This window comes from Phycodurus eques, chromosome 4, assembly GCF_024500275.1.
Source record: "Phycodurus eques isolate BA_2022a chromosome 4, UOR_Pequ_1.1, whole genome shotgun sequence".
Taxonomy (NCBI): domain Eukaryota; kingdom Metazoa; phylum Chordata; class Actinopteri; order Syngnathiformes; family Syngnathidae; genus Phycodurus; species Phycodurus eques.
Window position 1 is genome coordinate 31252063 of NC_084528.1, and position 20174 is coordinate 31272236.

The following is a 20174-nucleotide window of genomic DNA, read 5'->3' on the forward strand; positions in this document are numbered from 1 at the left end:
CGAGATGTTCTGGGTTCGAATCTCGGCTCGGGCCTTCCCATGCGGACTTTGAATGTTCACCCTGTGCGTGTGTGGGTTACTCCAGCAACTCTGGCTTACTCGCAAATTCCCAAAACTTGGTTGCTAGGTTATATGACGACTCTAAATGTTCCTTAGTTGTGAATGTAAGTGTGAGTTTGTGTAAATATACTCCATGATTGGCTGGTAACCAGTCCAAGGTTTATCCCAACTCTTGCGCAATGTAAGCTGTAACAGGCTTCAACTCACCCGTGTGGAGGAAAATGAAATGAATGGAATGAATACAAAATGGATGGAAGTTTAAAAACTACTACTAAATTGTCCATATTTGTGAATGTCAGTAGCCTGGTTTATATGGAATCTAATATTCTGATTAGAATGCGCAGTGACGTGGTCATTTGCCCACTTAGAAATGCGATGGCTTCCAAACAGAGCACACAGAACTGGTCTTCAACGATGAGCTTCTTTTTTTTTGTTTAATACAAACTCTTAAAGAACTAAACATTATCGCACACTTACACAGTAAGAAGAGCGCATCATCTGAAGGTTTTGCTATTCAAGGTTGGAAAACTCCAAAGTCCAGCTCGCTCCCTCCAGTCTTTGCTGCGGACCTTCCTTCACAGCTTTGTGGTCTTCGTGGGGTCTTGGGCAGAACAGGCAAACATCGCAAAGTACTAAGAAAGAGGCTTTCTTCTGTACGCCTTCAGAATCAAGCTGTTGCTTTAATAAAAGTCTAAAAACAATCCCAACTACTGTGCTCAATAGACGACTGAAATCACGATGTTTGCATGTAACTGGGCATATGACGGTTCTTTAAAACTGCTGTTCTGAATAAAAGTAGTGGTTGCGTGACACCAGATCAGAATAGATCACATCAAGTATAAACATCCGACCTAAGATCCTCAGTCGGAATGATTTTAATCATAATGGAAAAAAAAGTCAGTATGCAAACCCGGCTAGTGTGACTGCGTGTTTGGCGACTGCAATTGACTAGTGTCTGGTGACCGGTGACCAGGGTGTACTTGTCAGCCGGGGTAGGCTCCCGCTCACGCCTCACCCTAATGAGGACAAGCAGTATAGAAAATGGATGGATGAATCATGGAATGTGCTTCTGTACTTTAAAGTACGCAAGTATGATTGAGGGAATGAGGTCAAAGAAAAAAAGAGAGGACGGAGGAAAAGATGGGTGAAACTCAATGGGAATCTCAGGCTTGCTCGCACTTTTCATGCTCGTTTGCACACGTCTCTCTTTTGCACGTACACACACACACACACACACAAAACAAAACAAACAGAATTCTAAAATGCTGCCCATGAAATGCTCACACTGGAGCAATGCCAATGGGAATCTCTCTTTGTTACGCTCCCATTGTCTGATTGCTGCTGATCTTGCTGTTTGACATCCATCAGGGTTCAGATTTGTTTATTTCTAAGTTGACTAAATCGGAGTTGTTGATTGTGCGGATGTACCTAATGAGGTGGCCAGTGTGCGAATGGACTGCTTGGGTGTCATTGCGGTTGCAACGACTGGACACAACAATAAATCGAACAGCCCTTCCTATAAGGTATGGCAGTAATGAAGGCACACTTTGGCCTGTGTGCACAGTAAACTCAGAAACAACAACTTTTCTAAAGTTATTAAAAACTGTGTTTTTAGTGAATCAGCAATAAGCAGGAAATGAGTGATATTGGTAAGATTTGTGTGTGTGTGGCGGGGCTTGGGTGGGAGGGGTCGTGTTTTTGTTTTGTTTTTTTTAACAAGGTAAATGTAACCATTATCCCTCAGAGATTATTAATTTCCAACCTTTTCTCTACAAAGGGTTACATCTCACTGTAACCTCCGAAATGAAGTTCAACATACAGAATTTGTAGAGCATGTCGGAAGGGTTTGAAACAAGGTTTGCGACTTCCTTATTACATAAACAAATGTCATCCCCCTGTACATTTTTGTCTAAACACCTAAACATTACAACACCTCAGCCTTATTTCAGCAATGAACTATTTGTGCTCTCTCATGGTTTTGTTATTGTATCATCAGTTGGGCTTAAATAGATTTTCTCTGCTCATGCACCTGGTAGCATTGAAGTGCTTGAGCCCCGAGTCCCTCAGCAGCACTCGCAGTCTTGGCCTTTCGCAATCGTTGTCCCTCATTAAACAAAACATGACAAGAATCAGCCTCTCAGCTGCAATTTATTGCCCTGTGAGATCATGTGTTACCATTTTTGGAAGGCAATTCAAAATTCTCTATATGCTCAGAGAGTGTGGAGCTAAAAGAATAAAATAAAATTAAAAAAAGAAACACCTCAGATCAGATATTGCAGAATGTTCTCAATGTGTATTTTAATTAACTTGCATTCACTATCTGTTCACTCCCCGTATGTATCACTTTCTCTCTTTGCTGTTTTTTAGGTTTTCTAGTCTTAAACAAGTAAAACAGCTTGTGAAATAGACCTTATGATAGACTCCAGGGTGATTCTTTTGGGGCAAGGCGCTGACTCCAAGGTGCCTGTCAGCATCTGTGCTGCCTTGTCAAACTCAGAGGGAGTCCTTCAGATAGTAAGAAAATGGAGTTGCTGAAAAGTAGCAGGCTGTGTTTTTCTGGCAACACGATCTGGGAAAGCACACAGTGCTCCCATCCGCATCTTTCAGACCACTGCTGAGAAACACGGCCGCTAGATCATGTGAACTGAGTTTGGCAGTTGTGCCCTATTATTCTTGTGACTGCAGATTATTATTTATATTTTTTTTTTCAGTGTATCTGTACGCATCAGTCCAAATGAAAATACACAAAAAGTGACCCTCTTACTTCAGTTGTTCTATTTCTGCCAACCTGTGTACAGCATTGTGTGCGAAAGAATTCGGCCTTCATCAGATGACTCAAATGTCACTGATCGGTTGAGCGCAGACCTCCGCCAAACTGTGACCAAAATCCGTACCGTATTTTTGCATCCATTTTCTGGTTGGCAGGCTACTTCCTGGTTAGTGGATGATGATAAGCAGACGGCCAGAGCCATTATGATTGGGGGAGGGGTTTTTGAGGGTTCCACCAATGTCTCGGGTACGACCCAGGACACGCTGGAGAGTCTTGCGGCTGGTCCGGGAACGCCTCGGGATCCCCCGGAAGAGCTGGACGAAGCGGCTGGGGAGCGGGAAGTCTGACGCTGCTTGTTTTAGCATCTTTCTACAGACAAGGATGCGTTACCCTCCCATTGTGCATGGAAAATAGCGTTATTATGTAGGGCTGCTTGTCGTCACACTGCTAGCATTTGGAGAGAGAAGTAAAACACAACAGAAATGGGTCTTGTTTTTTTTTCTTCCAGGATATCTGCAAAGCTCTCTGGTGCCACCGCATTGGGAGGAAGTGTGAGACCAAATTCATGCCAGCGGCAGAAGGCTCTGCCTGCGGGCCTGATATGGTGACTTGACATTGATTTTTGAGTGTGTGTGAGAGAGTTTAATGGTTATTGGGGATACCTACAGTACAACATGCTTAGAATATTAAGTCAGCTACAGCGCAGCAGCACATTGTTGGCAGAGGGTCCCGTTTACGTCTGTTTTTAACTTCAATCTTTTGAGCAATCACATGTGCAAATGTTTGGCATGTTTAGCTTCTCTAATCATGTTTTGGAGGGGAAATGCAGTCCAATTGTGGCCAGTCAAGCCAACATGCAGTTATGTGTCGAAAAAAAACAAAGAAAAAGTTCTTTAAGTGTACATATCTGGTTCGGTGCTACAGGCACGTGGCTCCATGGCAACATCTGAACAAATAAATATACTGTAACGTAGGGGGGGGGGAACAAAACAAAACACAACTGGATATTTCAAATTGGTATGTGTCGGATTTACTTTTTCAGTTTTGAAGGAAATGTTCCCTTCAAGAAACTAGTGGTGCCAAACATACCTTCCGTACTCGAAGGGATTCCATGTCATGCAAGAAAAAGTGTGAACACAAGGAGACGCGACAATGGAATTACATTATATGGTCAAAATAAGTGAGAAATCATAAATTAATTGTGGCTGAGCTCGACCCCATACTTCCCCAAGGACTTCAATTATTCATTTCACTTCCCAAAAAATGTGCACAATTTTGTTGGATGGTTCAAGCTCCACAGAGGGACATTTGGATGAGTTTGGTGTGGAGGAACTTGAGAGCCCTGACACCACTACCACTTCTGCACGACATTGTCACTGAGCGCTGCACATGACCAGAAGCGGAAAAAAAAAAAAAAATCATACAGGACTGACTCTGCGCTTTTGCTAACTGCTAGCCAGATTGGAGAATTCAGTTGGAAGCAAAGTGAAACATTTCAATCTCCTTTACAATATTCGCAATGTCGATAGAATATGTTTTTATGATAGCGTTCGGGGAGCAGCCGCTTTGTTACTGATGTATGAAAAATCTGCGAGTGGGATCTGGGCTGCACTTGTGCCTGAGCTGCAGCAACATGGATCATCCCAAAAGGCAGTTTCCTGCAATGTCTGATGTCATCTTCACACAAAGAGAGCCAGTTCATGATAGAAACCGCCTGTGATATGAGTCTGAATTTCAGAATGTGTTCTCACATCATATTCAGGGATTTGGAGCAAGGTCATGCTCCTTTTGAAAAATTAATTGGCTCATGAGTTGTTGTTTTTTTTTTTTTAATGTATCAAATTCTACACACATCCATCAGTCATAGACAAACTTTTCACATGACATCTAATCTGCAATCTGTGCTTTGGCTGGCTGAATGGATGCCATGTGACAGCGCAGCGTGGTGGTAATTGTGAACCTCACTGAGGCCTGACCTCATGTCTACTTGATCATTTTAAGCGCAAGACTAAATGCATCTGTGACGAGTGTTGAAATAAAACAGGGTTCTTTCCTTTCAATTTTGGAGACAGAAGACCCCCAAAGTAGCACTCAATCTTTTATGTTTATTCTAGCAGGAAACTGTAAAGTATGCTTTGATTTATTCGTGCATGTTGTGCGGCATAGTTTCTACTTTCACTGCTTTTAAAGTATCAATAGCTATTGAAGCAAATACTAATGGGAAATTATATCTGAAAACCATTTCCCATATTTGTATTATGAGATAATTCCACTGCCGGTAGAGACAGTCAATAAGTCGCACAACACTTTCCTCGAAATATAAACTGTGCTTCAGAACTTTTTACATCAGTTAAAGCATGTTTTGACCCCCTTTCATATTTCGTGGACGTTTGAAGCACTTATTTTAAAGGTGTGCATGTTTCTGATGGTGTGACGCCTCGTCATAACGCATAAATCATCTTCTCCAGTGGTGTCGAAGGGGTCAGTGTGTGAAACACGGCGACGAGGGCCCGAGGCCGCAGCACGGCCAGTGGTCGGCGTGGTCGGCTTGGTCTGTCTGCTCGCGAACCTGCCAGAGTGGAGTCGCCTCTCGGGATAGGCAGTGCAATAACCCCAGGTAGTGACAACGCAAGACGCAACGCACCTTTGTACACCTTTACCTTGAATCAATTATCATTTTGGTGCAATTTCAGTGAAATTTGAGTGTATTTGCGGCCCACTGATGATCTTTCACAGCAGACAAGGGTACAGTTTAATATTTGTGCTTTTGCAAAATAGCCAGTTTACCAACGAAGTGCAAAGCATCCACGACGAAATTTTCAAATTACCTTAGTACATAATTGCATTGACCTTGTGCACGTATATTCTGTACATTTACAGTACGGTTTTTTTTTTAGGTTTTGAGAAATGCTACATTCAAGATGCTGCACGGTGGATGCCGTGTCCACTTAGAAGACTTCAAATCATCGATCGATCGATTGCTGTGACCGCGGATTTAAATATAAACAAATCCGCAACACAGCAAACACATTTGGTTCGCCTCCTCGCTGGCTTTTTAAGCGCAGTTGAAGGTTGCGTGCTATTTGCTACCGTGTGGGTCACATGACGTGTCGCATGCTCTTATCTGTTCACTTACTCCCTTGCTCATAAATCACTTTGGAATATTTGCTTAGCTAGTCGGCCACGGAGGCTCCTATCAAAAGCCGAGGCCTCCTCTTTATCGGGTCTTGCCAAGATTCTGACAAATGACGGGTTAGAGTGTAGACAGAGGCGTGCGGAGGAGGGGACGGTAAGGTTGGAGAGAAGACAGCGATAGGCACAGATAGAGAGGCTTAGCAGGTGAGAAAATGCTGAGAGAAGAATGATTTAAGGAGATGAAAGCAGGACACATAAGAAGGGAGTTTGAGAGTAAAGAAAAGAGATAAGTGACAGTGATCTTACCGTATATACTGGAGGATGTAACTGAAGGATTATTCACCGGGAGGGGATACACACCTGTGAGTCAGAGCGGTCAAGGAGGCAAACGCTGACGTAGACATTGAAACTGCTGATCAGATGCTACTCAAGTATTGTAACAGTGTTCTTGATGTGAGATTGGATTCCTGTTGCAGACCGGTTTACGGAGGAAAGTTTTGCGAAGGCTCGCCCCGGTCGTACAAGCTGTGCAACACTCGAGATTGCCCCCACAACGCCGTCGATTACCGAGCGCAGCAATGTGCCGAGTTCAACAGCAAGCAGTTCCGAGGGTGGCGCTACACCTGGAGGCCCTACACAAGAGTGGACGGTAAGACCCGGTTGGAGTTGCGCACCACAGGGGACGAAAGTCTTGGGACACACCTCGACAGCAATTCATGAATCAGTGTGCCGTCATCTGACATTAGGAGCGATTTCTTTCAAAATCCACGCCATAGTGCATTTAGTCCAAGTCAAATGGGCCATTGGGCAAAAGAATGTTGATTAGTCCCAATACTTTTGTCCATATCATGTATGAAATTCATAAGAAAGAAATAAAGAAAAATTTTGAGCTCCCGATGAATGGCTTGTTCTGTGAAACTGTGGTGGAAAAGCAAAAAGTCCAATTTCTCCCCTCCAACCAGATCAGGACGTATGCAAGCTCTACTGCTTCGCCGAAGGTTATGACTTCTTCTTTGCACTGGCCAGCAAAGTCAAGGATGGAACACTTTGCTCACAGGACAGCTCTAATGTCTGTATTGACGGCCTGTGCGAGGTAATCCTTTTTTAATCTTATGTCGACGTGTTTGAATTGTGCTGGTGATGTGTTGCCGTGTTTTGAATGCCAGAAGACAGTTGTCCTGTTTCACAATTCAATTAAATGCACCGAATAAGTAAATAGAGTGCATAATGAGGGAGGACGATGACAAAGACGGTTTTGCTCAACAGAGCGTGGGCTGTGACCGTGCGTTGGGGTCTTCGGCTGTGCCTGATGTTTGTGGAGTGTGTAAAGGAGACAACTCCGCCTGTAAGACCTTCAAAGGACAGTACACAAAGCAGCATCATACGAACCGTAGGTCATTTTTGGATCAAATGCTCTGGTTGATTATTATTATTATTATGATTATGTTTAATATGTAAACTCTTCATAATCTAGTCAATCTCTATTTTCCCTCTTTGTCGACACCTTCCAGACTTAAATTTTACTCGTCTTTCTGACAGAGTACTACAGCGTGATCACCATTCCAGCCGGGGCTCGGACCATTCGCGTTGTGGAACTGAATGCATCGAGCTCCTACTTGGCCGTCAGGGACACCCAGAGGCGTTACTACCTGAATGGACGTCGGACGGTGGACTGGCCAGGCAGACATCCCATCGCGGGAGCCGTTTTTGAATATAAAAGGCCTTTCAACAGACCAGAGAGCCTCATATCAGCTGGACCCACTAATGAGACGCTGGTTATTGAGGTACTGGCTTGGTGCAATTCATTTAAACATGTGTTTATGCTCCACATATGACTTTTTATGCAGCAAATGTCAGCTGTTCTTTTTTCTTTTATTTTTATTTTTTTTACTTCACTAAAAACTACATTCTTTCAGATATTGTTGCAAGGTTTGAACCCGGGTGTACATTGGGAATACACTCTGATGAAAACTGATGAAGCAAGCGCTCAACTCAAACACAATTACACGTGGGCCATCATACGCTCCAAGTGCTCAGCGTCATGTGCCGGAGGTACATTTACATTTGCCAATTTGTTTGTCTTGAGTTTGTTGTCACATTTCTGTCGGGCCGATTATATATTACTCGTGCTCTCACTGAAGTCGTCTCGCCATGCTGCACTATTTGCATATCTGTTGTTGACCAATACTGGCCACTCATGCCAGAGTAGCGTCTGCCCCACTTGCGCACTGAATGAGGAGTATCTGCAACATTTGCACAATCGACATTGTCCCAGATTATCGCGCTATTCGTCACTTTAAACCGCGTACACTCCTTGAAGTCTCGGCGCCCTTTGCACAATGCTCATTGACGATTGCGAGATTAGTCATTCGAACTGCTCGAAGTGCTAGAGGACTCTGCATCTTGTGCACAATTGTCAAAAAAAACATTCTTGTACCGGCATTACCAGATAACTAGCAACCCTTTATTGCTCAGTGAATTCTTTTTTTTGTCAATGTCTTTATGTCTCCAAAGTGTTCTCTGTCAATTGGCTGTCTGTTGTCGTACTAGAGCGGCCCCAACTACCGGAGACAAATTCCTTGTGTGTTTTTTCTGGAAATACTTGGCAAATAAAGATGATTCTGATTCTGATTTTTGACATTACAAACATCAAAACGGTAATACAATGGACCCTCCCGCATTCTTGCGGCTCGGCACATGCAGATTCAACTATTTGCAGATTGTTTGTCTTTTTTTTTTTTATTTGTTTCCAATTTTTTTTTCTTTTCTTTTTTTCTTCTTGTGGGAGAACCAACTCCAAAAACACTTGTTTATCCCATCTTATTCAAGAATTTGGGGGATTTTTGCCTATAACCTCCCTCTTCCCCCTTCTGCTTAGTGTAGACACAGAGGCGCTGCCACACACTTGACCAATCACATGCAATTTTAACAGAAAAAAAAAAGACTGTCTACCAATCAGGAGCTGGCTCCCATCGTTCACTTCAAACGGCTCTGAGACCAAGACCGTTCGTGACCGACATTCGGAAGAAAACTTGAACGTTCTTCACGAGTATTTTCCTTTTTATGTCCTCTAAAATAAAACAATTCTGCCCATTGCATGAATGAATGCACCACTGCCAGTAATGTGGGCCGAGCCAAAGATGAAGAGGACAGTTTGAAGATGAAGGAGGAAACTCACACCCCTGTGACCTCTAATAAGGTCTTTGCAGGTTAATTGGAGAAGTCACCGTCCCCAGCCCTACTTAGGGGACATTAGTTGCGCCTTGATGGGACACTGCGGTTCCTATTGCACACACACACACACACACAAGTTTTGGCTTTTATCCCACAGTGGCCCACTAATAGCACACCACACCTACTCACATTTACACGCCTGCTCTAATGACGGAGGTAGGCTGATGATTTGAGGTTGGGGGTCAGCGTGCAACGTTGCGTACGTGTGCCGTGTATTTACTCATTCTAAACGTCTCAATGCAAAAGCTCGCATTTGTGTAGGTGCACTTGCTTGCTTTGATGAATGCGAGCAAAGCCTCCACAGTGGAGAGTTTCTATTGATGGATCCTGCAGGTTAAAGTTCCTCACCCTGGTCTGGTGCAGTCCACCAGACCCACCTGCACCTCTAGAGCACTGGCTTGGGGTCCTCTGCCTTATTAACGAGTGTAGCTGACCTTTATGGGTTGACCTTGCTTCAGGACAAAAGCAAACGAGGGTACTTCCAAACAAAATCAAATCAATCAACGCCAAAACTAGCAGATCTCCGGCTGGAGTAGCAGGACTTATTCGACAATCTCTCGGTTGGTAACATTTTGTTATGAGCGTTAGTGGCTAATTATATTTGCATATACTTAGTGGAAAATGGGGCTTTAGAGTTGTATCGCATATTTGATGAAATGTTATTAAATGTGATTAGCGTCCTAGCAGGTCTTTTTGTACTGCATGTTTTCTACTCATTTATGGGACTTTGAATGATAATTATGGCAACATTTCCCCTCACAGGCCGAATGAACACCCAGCCAGCATGTTACAAAGACTTGCGAGTGCAAGTGAACACATCGTACTGTAATCCCAGATCGAGGCCGGCGACTGGAACGATGCCGTGTAACACCCAACCGTGCCCTGCCAGGTGAGTCCTGACAGTTTGAGCAAACACGCACAAACACGTTTTGCGGCAGAACGAATGTTCACCGTTCATCCCAAAACTTGCAACAACGACAAGTACTTTGTCTTCCTTTAGTCATACGCTGCTTTTGCACTGTCTTCCCAGTCAATTGGATCATCAGAGGCGTAACAGTAGAACCAGGATTTATTTGTATTGGTACAAAAAAAAATAAAAGCCACCTCAGTGAATGTGAGTGCGAACGGTTGTCCGTGTCTCTATGTGCCCTGCGACTGACTGGCGACCAGTTCAGCGTGTAGTCCGCCTTTCCCCCGAAGTCAGCTGGGATTTGTTTTATACTTGGGGCTTTTTTTATGCATCGCACTTGGTGTTCGATGCGTAGGATGCAGGACGTTGCGTCCACGTGCGGCACTGGTTCCCAAGCTCCCGAGCTGACAGAAGCCTTTTACATTTTCTCGCTGGTTTGTATGCGATACAACGGAAAGTCCTGGCTTTGCTTTTAACGGTGAGGAAGACATATGATACAAGTGAAATATGTGCAGTTATGCAATATTTTTATTTTAAGATGTTCATGTAAACTGTTCATGTTAATAATGCGAAGATCACGTTTCCACTACTTTCAAGCAACTTGGTACCTTCACATTTGTGGCGATCTCCGTCCATCACTGCGTCTTCTTTACCAGGTCGGACTTCAACTTTTGTGCTCGGGATGTTTTCCTCCATTTTCTTCATGTTGTTTTTCAGTGTTGAACGCACTGCGCCGTTGCGCTTCACATACACAATGAATGGGTTGGCCGATAAATGCGTTGTGAAGAAGCCTTAACACATTTATACATGTATTTTGGACTTTAGTCTACTAACCTTTTGTCCATTTTTTTCCCCTCTTCTTCCCTCACACCTCTTAAATGCTTTGTGTATTCGGCTTCAACCATTGCCACGCATCTGCTCTATGCGTCGTGCAAAGTTAAAAGAGAAAAAAGAAGTTGTTTATTGGTTGAGTAAATTCTTCCAAACCTCTCACACAATCTCCTAATAATAAAGAGACGATGTCAAGCAGAGATGCTTTCTCCACCCTTTCCCAATCCAGCAAAACACCTGTTGTTTAATGACGCCATCTTTCCTTTCATATAAAGGAAAAATAATTTGTATTTTGGCTCAAACGTGCGTGTGAGGCACAGCGAGGAAGGGGAAGTTACAATTGGATGTTATGTTTATGTCTTAATCCGATTTAGTAGGATCCATCTCAAACTGTCAGAACTGGTTAGCTTCTGTGTTTGTTTGGAACGGAGGGAGGACCAAATCACACGTTGACCCAAGCTGACAACAAAACATTTGTCCTCTCCAGCTCCCAAGAGACATTCCTTTTCAATGTTGCTTCTGATATTTGAGTTTAATCACAATTCACTACTAGCTTTATTAGTTAATTAAAGAGAAAAAAAAAAGTTGAACACTATCTGTTCTGGTCCACTGGTTGACCTGCACTTGTTTTTGAATGCACACATTACTTTTCCCATCGGAAATAATGGGAATAGTAGTCATGAGTTCCATTCCTGAGTCAACTTATTGCCATTATAAAACCTTCTTAACTGTGCAGGCGGACGTCAATTTAGTTTGAAGTTCAGTTTGAAGTAAACAGTTTAACATTTTAACAGTCACACAAGTGTAAAAGTACGTCAGCCTCTGTTAATATTCAAATAACTAAAACAACATCTTAACTTTAAAGACAGAGGAAATGAATGACTTTAGAGGCATGTTTGACCGGTTTGAGATGTACCCAAAAGCACTTTAACAGCAAAATGTTGCAGAATTCTGTGAAATATGTCTGCCTAATATGCACCACGGGAAGTGTTTGGTGTCTTGTGGGGGTTTCACACATGCACACTGATGCCCACCGTGTTGTAAAAGTGCCCCAGATTCAAACATGCTTATTGTTTTGTATAGTTTTCTACTCCATTTGTCGGACAAACGCCTACTTTTAATTTATCACGAAACCAGGAAGAAATCCAAAGTGGTTTATTCAAGGGATGTGAGTCAAGTTATGTACAACACACATGCACATAAAAAAACACACCATCGCTGGAAAACTTCCCTCGTCTGTCAAGTGCGGTCTGCACAGTGTCCCGAAAGCTTAGACGCAGAGTGGAAAGAAAACTAGCGCTAATGAGCAATTGGATTTTGTTGATGATGAACACGATTCGGGAAACTATTTTTCAATCCAAGACATTAAAAGAGATTAATACGGTATTACAAAATATCGAAGTCAACTATTTCAGAATGACTGGTGCAGAAATGGTGTGTGTGTTACTTCCAGGAAATTATTTTTTTTAAAAGGCACGCCAACCCGCTCCAATGAGTGAATTCAATGCAGATATATTAGACGTTCATCTCTAAAGAATAACAACGTAATTGATCTATCTTTGACAGCCGGTCAATTCCTGTGGGGCTCTTCTCGATGTACTTAGCTTAGCTGTGGTCTGCACATTTAGCCAAATACTGCTGAAAAGCTGGGCCTTTATAAGTGAGAGGATTTAACTGGAACACTGACCTGATCTTGCCTGTGGTTCTCTGAATTGTTTTTTGCCATCTTGTGGTCAAGACAGTTCATGAAAAAATGTTGATGGAGAACATGAGCAAGACAAAACAATGGGCCTCTGATGTGGCAGGAATAGCTTCTCATGGGAATGTGATGAGAAATTTGATGACATTTAAGAACTAAATAATGTTTGATGAGGAATTATGTCCAGCAACATATTCGACATTTCAACCATGAAGTGTAAAGATATCGTAGCACGGGTCGGAAGACGCATCCTTGGAAAGTCCAACTTGATAACCACAGCATCGTAATGGCTGACATACCGCACGTGATGTCCCTGAGAGCTCTAATGTATTATTGTCAGTAACGGTTGTCATGTTTTTGATACATGAATCGTAACGAGCTTTAATATGTTGTTATTCCGACTGTTATAACTGGGATTCTTCTTCAGAAGTAGAGAGGAAATGGTTGCTGGATACTTTTCTGGGGGATCATAATGATCTGTGATAAAGAGAAGAGGGAAATCAGAAGACGTATTTCAAATGGCATCCTCTGGAAACTGGAGATATTGATTGTTTCCATCCATACGGGTTTTCTTCAGTTGCTTCAGTTACTACTTTTATTCCGAGTAGGTCCTTGGGCACATTTTGGCTGAAAGCATAACATTATTGAGCATGGCAAGACCCTTTGATGGGATGGCTTTCGTGACCCCACCCAAAATCACAATATGCAACATCTAACGGTCGAATGCTCACATGTTCTGTTTGATGGACAATCCCATCTCCCCCTTAGTCGACGGTACCAGTTGACGGCATACCCCACCCGACCACCCGTTTTCCATACAAGTTATCCTCACTCGGATCGTGGGGCCACCCTGACTTGAGATTTGCAAAGCTATTTCATGCTTTATGGCCCTACTCTCGCAATAACGTCCCATGTAATCTTTCATTAGTTTTGAATGATTATTATCGTAGACACTGGCAAAGATTAACTGTCGTAGCTCCTTATTGAAGTGGGATGGGGCATTTTAGACATTGAAATATGTTCTTTCGCCAGTCTTCACCACAAAAGAACTTTTGCACTCAACGCTATTGGAATTAGTCATTCGGTCACCTCATTGCTAGCGTCTGACGAGTGCACGTCCCGACGACTTTTCACTGCTCTGAAGAACTGAATGTCAGGTGTGTATGAACAGTATCGAAATAAACGAAGTTGACGAGATTGAACATAAATCATCTCCCATGACACTGTCTGAAATGACGTGTATGACTTCTTTCATTCTGCGCCAAGTTAAATTTTCTTTCTTTCGGGGTCGACAGTCGAAATGCAACGCATATAAACATACTTCATTGTTTGCAATAGATGATTAAAAATCAACGACAGTCACAATTTATCACGGATATCTGAATGTTAAGTGTTTTGGCATTTGTGATTAAAAATCTACCATAGACTTCACTTATCCTAATTATCAATTCACATTATTGTTGCATTTCCGAGTGAATAAGAATAATACTTATTGACTCTATAATACTGTATATTTGTTTCCATTTTCTGCGCTTTAAATGTCCAGACTGTTCTTCCACTTGCTACTAATTTGTATCAGCATCAGAGGCTGGATTTCTGGCATGGGAACCAAACTGAAACATATACCGCAGTGTACGCGCAGTATGTTTCTGTTTTTTTTTTGCCTGAGCGTCTGAGAACTTTTCAAACTAGTCTTCATCAGCTGTCAGCCGAGACCCATGTATTGCGTCGGATTGAGCAAAATGTGCATGTTCAAAAGGACGAGCTGGCCGATCCAGTCGTGACAGGATCGCTCAAACCTGAAGCCTAAACGTTTCGAATTTAGCTCGGTCTACAGATGGTGAATTGGATGAAGTGGGAAGTACGTCAGTGATTCCCAGTGTGCCGTGACACATTATTACTTAATTTGTCTGAAAATGATGATTTATTCATTCAAAATAAATCGTTTATACCAACGATGTATTGTGACTGGCAGAACAAGGAAATTGTTTGTTTGTTCGTTTGTTTGCATTATCTCTGATTTCTTCTTGCCCAGTTGAGGGGTTTTGACCAAGAATGTCGTTGATTTTTGTGAGCTGCGCGCTCGTTTTTGTTTTGTTTTGTTTTTGTCATGAAGACATAACATAAATGCGCTTCAATTAGATTGCAGGCGGTGCAATAAACCTGTGCATCCACCTGTTGCCATTCATACAACAGAACAATTCAAGGAATCCGGCAATTATATCAGCTTTTTGTTCATTTAAACGGGCCCAGATTTTACACTGAGAAAGGAAATTTGTTTGTAAATTGGGACGAGATCCTTATTACTTCAGTTTTCCTACTTTTTGGTGACATTGTTATTTGGAGGTGTGCCGTGAGATTTCTCTCACGTGCCTTGGCTCAGTAAAGGTTGGGGATACAGTTTAGTGGTTTACGTCATGGAAAAGGGTTTCTGGTGTCTGCTCATTTTTGAGACAATGATATCATTCTGTTTTACCGTGTCACATGAACGCACTTATTCAGTCTTATAAGCTATTTATAACACACTGTACAGTAAACGAATGGGGATTCACATACCCACCCACGCATACACAGTGGTCAGAGATTACTTAATGCCCCTCGTGCATAGCTAGACTTTGTAAATCAATCCACAGTCGTGCTATATATTCACTGTGAATCTGACCGACTCACATTCAATTTGTTTTCTTTGTACATTCTACCTGCGAGGTGGCTATCAATCATATTAATAAAGTCATATCTCTCTTGCAAGGTCAGCCAAATTGTGCCGAATTATATTTGTGAAAATTCCAAAATTGTTGGACTTTGTAGGTTCTGCAGGCGCACCTAATGATAACGTGTAGTGATGAGAACATTTTAACAGGGAACGGATAGTGGGAAAGATGACAACGCGTGTGATGAAGGATTAAGATATTTGCTCTTTTGAGGTCACGAGGTGCAGCGCCAGCTGACTTTTAATGAGTCTCTGAACGAAGATTAAGTACTAAAAGGAAGCACGATGGTTTCACAATAGGCAAACATTGCATTTTAAGAGTTGTGACTGCAAAAGTCTAAACTTGTGCAGTGCATTTGTTGAGTAGCCTCAGTGACTGTAAATATCCAAGCCACATGTGGTGATGTTTACTTCTGGCAGAGATGAGACAAATAGAGTTTATAAAAACCGTGGCTTTCAGTTCCAGTCCAAATGCTCTGAGCTCGGATTGTTACGTCTTGCTCTGAAGCCAGTGAGCCATGAACAAATGTCTAACACCTTGGTGAGTTAAGCCTGGGGGCCATGTTGCATGCGGTGTGTCAGGTGTCAAAGATATAAGGAGACTTAGACTAGGGGGAAAAAAAAAATAATAATAATAATAATGGTTACAGTAGTGGATAATCTTTCGTGTCAGCGCTTGAGCGGTTTCCTTCGAACTTTCACAGGATTATTGTTCATTGTTGTGGTAACAAGGCGCAGGTTGGAATTTTGGCTCAGGCCTTTCTGTGTTATGTTAAGCGGTATACAAAATAAATGCATGGATGGATTCGGAACTATTACAGACGCAAGATGGCCAAGGTAGCTGATGTCAAAATTCAAATGAGGAAGTGTGCTTTCTTCTTCTGCAAGTCACAGTTTAATGGTGTTACGAATTGTATTGAATTGCGTCATTTTTGAATGCACATATTTCAATATAAGTTATTTGAGGTAGCATTTTATATTTCTATATAGATAGATAGCTAGAGTATACACACTGTATATATATATATATATATATATATATATATATATATATATATATATAAGTGACAACTATTCACACAGAGCTACACAAACAACTGAACTGTCATTTGCGTAAAAGACGAGTACCACGTGCATGCACGCCATCTGCTTATCTTTGTGCTCATTTTTTCTGTCATTTTGAAAAATAGCCACTGTCAGAAACATTTTCAAAAGTTTAATTTTCGATTTGTAAAACGTCGATCGTACTGTACAATCAAGCGGTCAAAATAGGTGTTCATTCCTTTGCAGTGAAAAGCCCCCCGTGAGTTCTCGATAAGTCTTAGCCACAAATGTTCAACTGATGCTATAAAGGTCAACAAATGTATAAAACATCCCTTTATGAGGTTCTGTTTTCACTCTGCGCTTGAGAAGGGGTACCTTCGTCACTGAAGCAAAATTGCGTAGTTATCACACCGTCATTTGATGAATTCCAGCCATGTGAATCAGGCCTTGTTGACTCAGCAGCCCATGTTGTGTTTTCCCAGCTGGTCTGTGGGGGCTTGGGGGGCATGCAGTCAGAGCTGCGGAGGAGGGGAGCAGACGCGGCAGGTCCGGTGCGTCCGGAGAAGTCCGAGCAAAGACGACACCCTCGCGGATTCTCACTGTTCACCGCTGAGCCCGGCCAGGAGCAGGGCCTGCGGCGCCCACGCTTGTCCACCGGTTTGGACCACCGGCCCGTGGTCACAGGTGAGCACGGGTCATGACACAATGCTGGGCTTAAAGCGCGCAAGCGTGCTAGGACGTCACTGCGTTTTATGACTATGAGCTCAATAGCTTTAAACTCAAAACGGGCCCGTTGAGAGCGACTCTATTCCGAACTCTGTCCAACCCCGACACGAAGTTCAGTCATCCCAAATATCTGCACAGCTCACCACAAGCTGTCTTCTTCTGCTCGTTCGCTTGGATATGGCAAAACTCTTTCAAGACATTGATAATGTTTGTGTCACATTACACGTACTTGGTATGATAATGGATATTATGGGGGTTGCAGTTCCATCTCGAAGAATATATGGAGGAAATAAAAGTCGGTGAGGTCTTTACAGGCCCTCGTTGAAGCACAAGATGTTCCTCGTTATGGTTGACTTTGCATCCCAGTGTTGTGAAGTTTCACTATCTCACTGTCGGGACAAAGCGATGACACTGCGTTTTGGCGCCGGTCTGTCATATTACGCTGTTATTATTTTCCTACAGCTAAAGAATAACCACTTAATTATGGATGGCAGTCAATTCAAGGTGACCGATAGCTGAGGTAAAAAACAGTAAATGTTCAAGTGATGCTTTTTTTGTAATGCACCAACGATGCAGACTTTAAACTTAAAAGGCTATCCGACCCCGAATGATCCTTTTAATTTCCATTTTGCTTTGAATGTATGCAGCGCAACATTTGTACAGTTGGGCTTGAACAATAGCAAAACAAATACCAACTTTGAGAGCCACAGAAACATTTTTAAATGTATTACTATTTAACGACTTTCAATCACTCAAGGGGGTATTCACTTTAAACCCGTGATGCATATTTTGTATCATCTTGTTTTCTTTTTCAGTGCTCTCGTAAGTGCGGTAACGGCTCGAGGAAGAGGACGGTTTTGTGTGCGAGACCCGACACGGGTACTCAGTCGCAGACTCTGCAAGACAGTTTGTGCGCAGGCTTGGTGAAACCTGCTAGTCAAGAATCCTGCTTCATCAAACGCTGTCAGAAGCAACGCAAAGTCCAGTGGTTTGTCTCAACGTGGCAAGAGGTAATTTTTTGGGGAGCAGTCGCTGGACCGAATACTAAAATGCCCAAGAATTTTATTTGTTTTTGATGTGTTTATCAACTCAAATTTATTTGCTGCTCCTTATTGTGGATTTTCAGTGCTCGGTAACCTGTGGCCGCGGGTATCAAGCACGTTTCATCAAGTGTGCTGAAAAGGTATGAATTTGATATGAGTTTGTGACGCAAAATGAACAACAGACTTCACTCGAAGCTCCTTTTTTTGCTGAATTTTTTTTTAACTGAATTTCCTACTTTGTGCTTCCCTGACTAAAGGACGCAGCCGGCAAATACCGAGAGCTTGCAGGCAAAAAGTGCCACCACATCCCCAGGCCCAAAGTGGAGCTCCAGCGGCCGTGCACCTCGGCGGAGTGTCTCGTCCGTCCGACCCCGTCGGTGCAGCGGTGGAACGCGCATCATCATCATCCGCTCCCGAGACCTGAATGGCGCGCATCTCCGTGGTCCCAGGTGAGGAACAAAAATGACACCCCGAGCCTTGTCCCAAACACATTGCCCCAAATTTGGCTGAACCAGGTTTATGTCATTCATAGGACCAATCGTCTTTGTGTTAACAGTGTTCAGTGACGTGCGGAGGTGGGGTGCAGGCGAGGACAGTCCAATGCCTGGCACAGAGGAAACCTTTTTCTGGCTGCACCCTCCATCTAAAACCATCAATGTCCCAGGCTTGCAATACCAACTACTGCCCTCAACCTGACAAAAAGGGTACGCGGCCTCGATGTGTACACTCACTGGCAGCAACATTTGGTACACTGGCACACGCCGATGAGATTCAAAATGTCATCTTCATGATGGATTCGGCATTGAATAATGTTCAGTTTTGATTGGCACAGTCAGAGAGGTATTACGTATAATCGCAGAGGTGTCGAACTCTGCAAACGGGTGTTTTGGAGCATTTTGCTAGCCTCATATATACATCAATAAGGTTAACAAAATACTACAGCCACCTCTCAGTAGGATGTAGTGCATTTGTGCACTACTGAAAACAAATATCGCATTGTCAAATGAATTTCTCAATAAATTGTGCAAGTGAACTCAATTCAATATTTAATCGTTGCACGTATTTAAAGCATTACTTGGACGAAATCCAAATCATTTCTGCCTCTGCTCATAGATGGTTTCAGCTGGAGCATTTTCCACTTCTTCTCCACAGATCTGGCATGTCGGGATTCCTTCAACTGGTGTTATCTGGTGCCACAGCATGGCGTGTGCAACCACAAGTTTTATGGCAAGCAGTGCTGTCAGTCCTGTTCTAATTCAAACCTATAATCACCGGAGAGTGATTTGTCTGCGATGCAGGCGGGAAGGTACTGCAGTTAGATGGTCGAAAGACTGTACTTGATGCCCGTGCTTGAAAAGTTGCCTTGTCGCGTGCTCGTGCGAAGCACTGAAACGCTAAAGACATTTCAATGGAAGCTCCGGCGACCTGCCATGACCGAGTCTTTCCTTGCGATGCTGGACATCTGAAAACAAGAACTTCTTGCCGAGAGTGCTACACAGGAATGTGATCAGGACAGTGCAAAACAAAACCAAAAAAAAAAAAAAAAAGAACAACTCAGCTCTTTGGAGGAATAAACTGGTAAACTCCCCACCAATACAAAAGGAATCCCAGAAAATATCCTCGTCACGACTGACATCAGAAGGACAATACTACAACGCTTGATGAATAAAAGCTTTTGAAAAGGGACATACCGGAATCATATTACTGTAAAACTTGAAGAAAAAGTCCAAAGTGGATTTTGTATTAGCTGGATAAATACAATTATGATGCTCCGTATAGACAAGGTTAAAAACAAAAAGAAAACAAACAAACATCAAAACTTGAATCAACTAGCTATACTAGTTGTACAGTACAATCAGCGGTGCTACAGTGTTGTTGTTTGTCACCACTGCAATGTGACATCCTCAAGTTTCATGAATGAACAAAATCATCGTTGACCCAGGCACAGTATCTTTGTTATTTATTGGCTTTATGATACAGCATTGCTGGAAGACTGTATTAATAAGCAGTAT

General features: G+C 42.7%; 1 protein-coding gene across 1 annotated transcript in view; it reads left to right on the forward strand.

Moving 5' to 3' along the window:
• LOC133401959 (A disintegrin and metalloproteinase with thrombospondin motifs 16) overlaps window positions 1-19430 on the forward strand; it is a 41200-nt gene extending 21770 nt beyond the window's left edge. Inside the window, exons 11-24 of the mRNA XM_061675492.1 lie at window positions 3339-3434; window positions 5299-5447; window positions 6442-6614; window positions 6928-7058; window positions 7232-7355; window positions 7505-7749; window positions 7882-8017; window positions 9962-10088; window positions 16876-17077; window positions 17935-18129; window positions 18246-18302; window positions 18420-18611; window positions 18719-18866; window positions 19315-19430. Of these exons, the coding sequence (XP_061531476.1) occupies window positions 3339-3434; window positions 5299-5447; window positions 6442-6614; window positions 6928-7058; window positions 7232-7355; window positions 7505-7749; window positions 7882-8017; window positions 9962-10088; window positions 16876-17077; window positions 17935-18129; window positions 18246-18302; window positions 18420-18611; window positions 18719-18866; window positions 19315-19430 (2091 nt within the window). The remainder of the gene's footprint in view (window positions 1-3338; window positions 3435-5298; window positions 5448-6441; window positions 6615-6927; window positions 7059-7231; window positions 7356-7504; window positions 7750-7881; window positions 8018-9961; window positions 10089-16875; window positions 17078-17934; window positions 18130-18245; window positions 18303-18419; window positions 18612-18718; window positions 18867-19314) is intronic.
• The last annotated feature ends 744 nt before the right edge of the window (window positions 19431-20174 follow it).